This window comes from Stegastes partitus, unplaced genomic scaffold (assembly GCF_000690725.1).
Source record: "Stegastes partitus isolate 25-593 unplaced genomic scaffold, Stegastes_partitus-1.0.2 Scaffold1404, whole genome shotgun sequence".
NCBI classification, from domain to species: Eukaryota; Metazoa; Chordata; class Actinopteri; family Pomacentridae; genus Stegastes; species Stegastes partitus.
In genome coordinates, this window is record NW_007579135.1 from 78,743 (window position 1) to 82,730 (window position 3,988).

General features: G+C 38.9%; 1 protein-coding gene across 3 annotated transcripts in view; it reads left to right on the forward strand.

Annotated features, from left to right (window-relative positions):
* LOC103370321 (voltage-dependent calcium channel gamma-6 subunit-like) overlaps window positions 1-3,067 on the forward strand; it is a 20,856-nt gene extending 17,789 nt beyond the window's left edge. For all 3 annotated transcript variants that reach the window (XM_008299341.1, XM_008299340.1, XM_008299339.1), the window contains exons 6-7: window positions 117-254; window positions 337-3,067. In XM_008299341.1, the coding sequence (XP_008297563.1) occupies window positions 117-254; window positions 337-557 (359 nt within the window). In that variant the 3' untranslated portion in view covers window positions 558-3,067. The remainder of the gene's footprint in view (window positions 1-116; window positions 255-336) is intronic.
* The last annotated feature ends 921 nt before the right edge of the window (window positions 3,068-3,988 follow it).

The following is a 3,988-nucleotide window of genomic DNA, read 5'->3' on the forward strand; positions in this document are numbered from 1 at the left end:
CAAAGACGCTATATAAGTAATTTTGATTCAGGCCTACCCAAAACCAACTGGTGTGTCTAACACAGTGGCTGCTCTTAAATTTTCGATCTGTAACATTGTTCTTCTCCCCTATGCAGATCTGAATGTGGCAACGGCCATGTTGGCCCTGTTCAGCCTGTTCCTGATGGCGATGGGAGCCATCTGCATCACCATGTCGCTCAGTAAAGAAATCCTGTTCTTCCTCAAGCCAGCGTCCGTCTGCTTCATCCTGTCAGGTCAGTAAAGGTAGCAGCAGACCGGACGAGCTGCTGTATGATCCATGAAACAACCTGTTGATATTTAACCTGTCCTCTGTAGGTGTCCTGGTGCTCCTCTCCCTCATGGTCTTCCACCAGTCTGTCCTGGCGTTTCTGGCCAGCGACCACACGGTTCCCCTCCACCACGAGCTCTCCTGGTCGGTGTCGTGCGTCGGCTGCGCGGGGGCTGTCCTCATCGTGGGCGGAATCCTCTTCCTGCTGCTGGCGCTGCCCTACAGCCCCTGGCAGAAGTGTCTCCCTCACAAGGACAGCAGCAGCTAGTGTCCCAGAGGCGACGGTGCACTTTATCTGCCCCGCTCCGTGAGGAAGGGGAGGGTGCAGAGAGGTGAGGAAGTTTCCCAGAGATGTCTTAGCAAAGAGATTGCATTTTTTTTTTTTTTTTTTTGTGTTGACCTTAAGGAATTACAAGTGTGTTAACGGGAGACTGATGAGAGAGTCACTGGAATTTCTTTAATTTACTGCACTGACCCAAGACAAAACACATACCAGTGTCTTTTCATTACAACAATGTTTTTTTAGCATAACATACCTTCTGGATTTCCTGACTGTTGATCTATAGTGCCATGATAGTTTAGTCACACATGGAAACAGCTCAGTGCTAAAAGTCTCCAAATCAAAACAAAATGCACTTTCATATACGATAGTGATCTTAATGCTCCGATGTGTGTGGGATGCACTTCTGTATTGTCTTACTAATGATCCTGCAGGGTTCGGAGGCAATTTACTGGAAAATAGTCGAGTTAATTAAAAATATTTGATAAGAAAATAATCACGCAGTAAAGTTCTTCCCCCCCAAATAATACATATTTCAGTCTGACATATACTCAAACTACTCTAAATGGTGTAGCAGCTTAAAGTTCACAAAGTGATTCTCTGGTTTGAATGTGACTTATTTACGGTTTAATAACACATTTATCTTAAACATTTATCTCCTCCTTATTTATCATCTGTGCTGGTAATGTAACCCAGTAACTAATTATTGCTTATTTTAATGGAATGTCTCTGAGCTCAATGTGCAAACAGAAGGATCACTCCATTTAAAAAATAAACAAATCTAAAAAAAAAAAAAAATCCCACCTGATCCCTGCAGCATCACCTGATGTTCTGTCAAATAAATTTGGCATATTTATTGAAGCCATGTAAAATTTTTACAGTCGTACTATAAATACTTTTGGAATTCGAGGCTCTGGAAGTACACAGGAGTGGGTAGAAATTTGAATGCTTTTAAATTTGTGTTTCATTTTTTCACATCCATTTTAAGCCCTCTTAACTTCACAAGTACAGGAGATGGACACATGACATTTTCAGAGTGAAAAACACAGAGTTCTGTTTAAAAGAAGAAAAAAAAAAGCAACCAAATTAATATTACATCCACTCCAGGTGCCACAATCAAAATCCAAAAATGTTGTTTTGTGTTTTTTCTATAACCAACTGGGAGCATCAGTATCATGGATTACAGCATAGATGCAGAGAAAAGTTTAAGAAAGTGGGTTCTGGGTAAGAGTTTACGAATAATATCTCCAGTGAATTATCAGAAAACACATAAGACATCCTGGGTACCAGTGCTTGTTTCTGTTACTCCTTGCCATAGACATTAAACTGGTGCTGTCATGCTATTGTAACTATGATATACACCAAGTTCCAGGGAGTAAAACACTTGGAAAACATAATAAAAAAATCACACAATTTCGACCCCTATGTGCTTCAAGAGCCAGTAACTTGGAATGTGTCCTTAGTTTGTTGCATGGTTTGATTAAATACACTGAAGTTGTTGTACATAAAAAAAACAAAAAAAACAGCTGATCCTGAAGGGGTCGGGAGGACGGTATTGGTTGAACTAGACTGACCCAAGAGATCAAGAATTTTGTAAATCCCCAAGTTAAGGTTTTTAAACTCAACGTTTGTCATGTCTATTTATTCATCGATGGACAGCATTGCAATCTTACAGCAGTTACATTCGCCACCGTCTTATCCGAAACGCTGACCCTTTACTGTGGTTACACTTTGAAATCTTCCCAAATAGTTTCGAATCCGCCTCCTTTTCTGCTCAGGTAACAACAGTCCACAACACAATCGTCCCTCCTTGAGTATACTGACCTCCAGTCTGAGAGCCTCATTTAAGAAACTAGTTTATTCTCAGTGGTGTGTGAAAAAGCAACATTTTGTTTGTCCTCCAAATGCCTTCCCTTCAGCAGAGCTGCCTTCGAATTGTCTATAGTGTTATTTTTGTTGATCTTTGTACATTGAGATGTTGAGACATTAATCAAAAATACATAACCATTGCATAACCATATACAACCCTTTTGTATACCCTATTATATTATTCTTATTACATGAATTTACTTTCAAAGGGACAGCTTTGCCATGTGACAGAGTTCTAATATCGTAATGGTAAAAACATGTTACATTTCTATGTATTTATTATCTGTGTCTGCTTATAAATGCAACAGAACGCAACTTGTCTTCATCCCATGCATTGTATAGCGGCTGCATACATTGTAAGATGTGTAATGTAGGTGCTATGCAAGCAGAAAAATAATAAAGATTTATAGTGGAGTAGAAGCTACACAGTGTTAAATCAGCTAGAAGTGTGAGCCGCTGCCATGTTTTTACCTCCAGTGTTTCTCGCGGATGATTTATGTTAGAACAAAGTGCTTTGCTGTGCCTGAATGGAAGGTGAACCATCTCTGCAACTTTTTTTTTTGAACTGAATCGATTGAGTATGAATGAGTTCATTTTATTATTAAACATGACATGAATATTTAATGTCACCCTCTCTCCTGTTCCATTTCTCTCCTGTTCTGCACTCTCGACACGTTCTCGGCTTACAGTCGCTGCCTCCTCAATAGCTGCTTTTATCAGCCATCCCACTTTGCGCCTCATGATGGAAATGACTGCGTTAACTAGCGACACATTGCATTTAAAACATCCTCTTCGGGCTTCTTGTTTACTGGAATTCCATTAGTTTTAAATGTTACACATAAATTATGGGAGTTTAATGAGCTATTGATGTCACTCGAAACAATACTTTGGAAAGGTTGAACATTTTATTCTAAAATTTAAGTGCGGAAATGAAACCCAAAATCCATTTAGAGCTTTAACACACAAACACACTCACTTTATGCTATGATTTGTGCACTTGTTAAGAAAGTAGTAAAATGTTGTTACAGGGATATTTACATCTTAAAATGTATTACACAGACACTATTGACACATTTTGTGCTTCCATAGAATAGAATAGAAAAATACTTTATTTATCCCAGTCTGGGAAATTACTGGATTTCCCATACATTGCTTGTCTCACAAAACATCATGCATTCGGAATTATTTCTTGAAAAAAATTCTCCCTATAAGAGGTAAGACTGAGATGCAATAGGAAGGGTTTGTGTTTGAAAGAAAGAAAGTCAAAAAGTCTACCTGAGATAGGAAAAACAATTTGGTTTTCACCCGCTGTTTGGTTAGGTTTAGCAAAAAAAAAAACATGATTTGGGTTTAAGGATGACCCCAAAAGGATGACCCCTCTCCATTTGCCAACTGTGTGGAACTGTTATTCTTGGTCTTGGGTTTTTAGTCACTGTTTAGTTTGGTTTAAAAAAAAAAAAGTCACAGTTTGGGTTAAAATACAACCTTTCACAGCATTTTAAAAGCTTCCTCTCTGTTTTTTAAGGCCATAGGTGTTGAGTTCTGCCCCG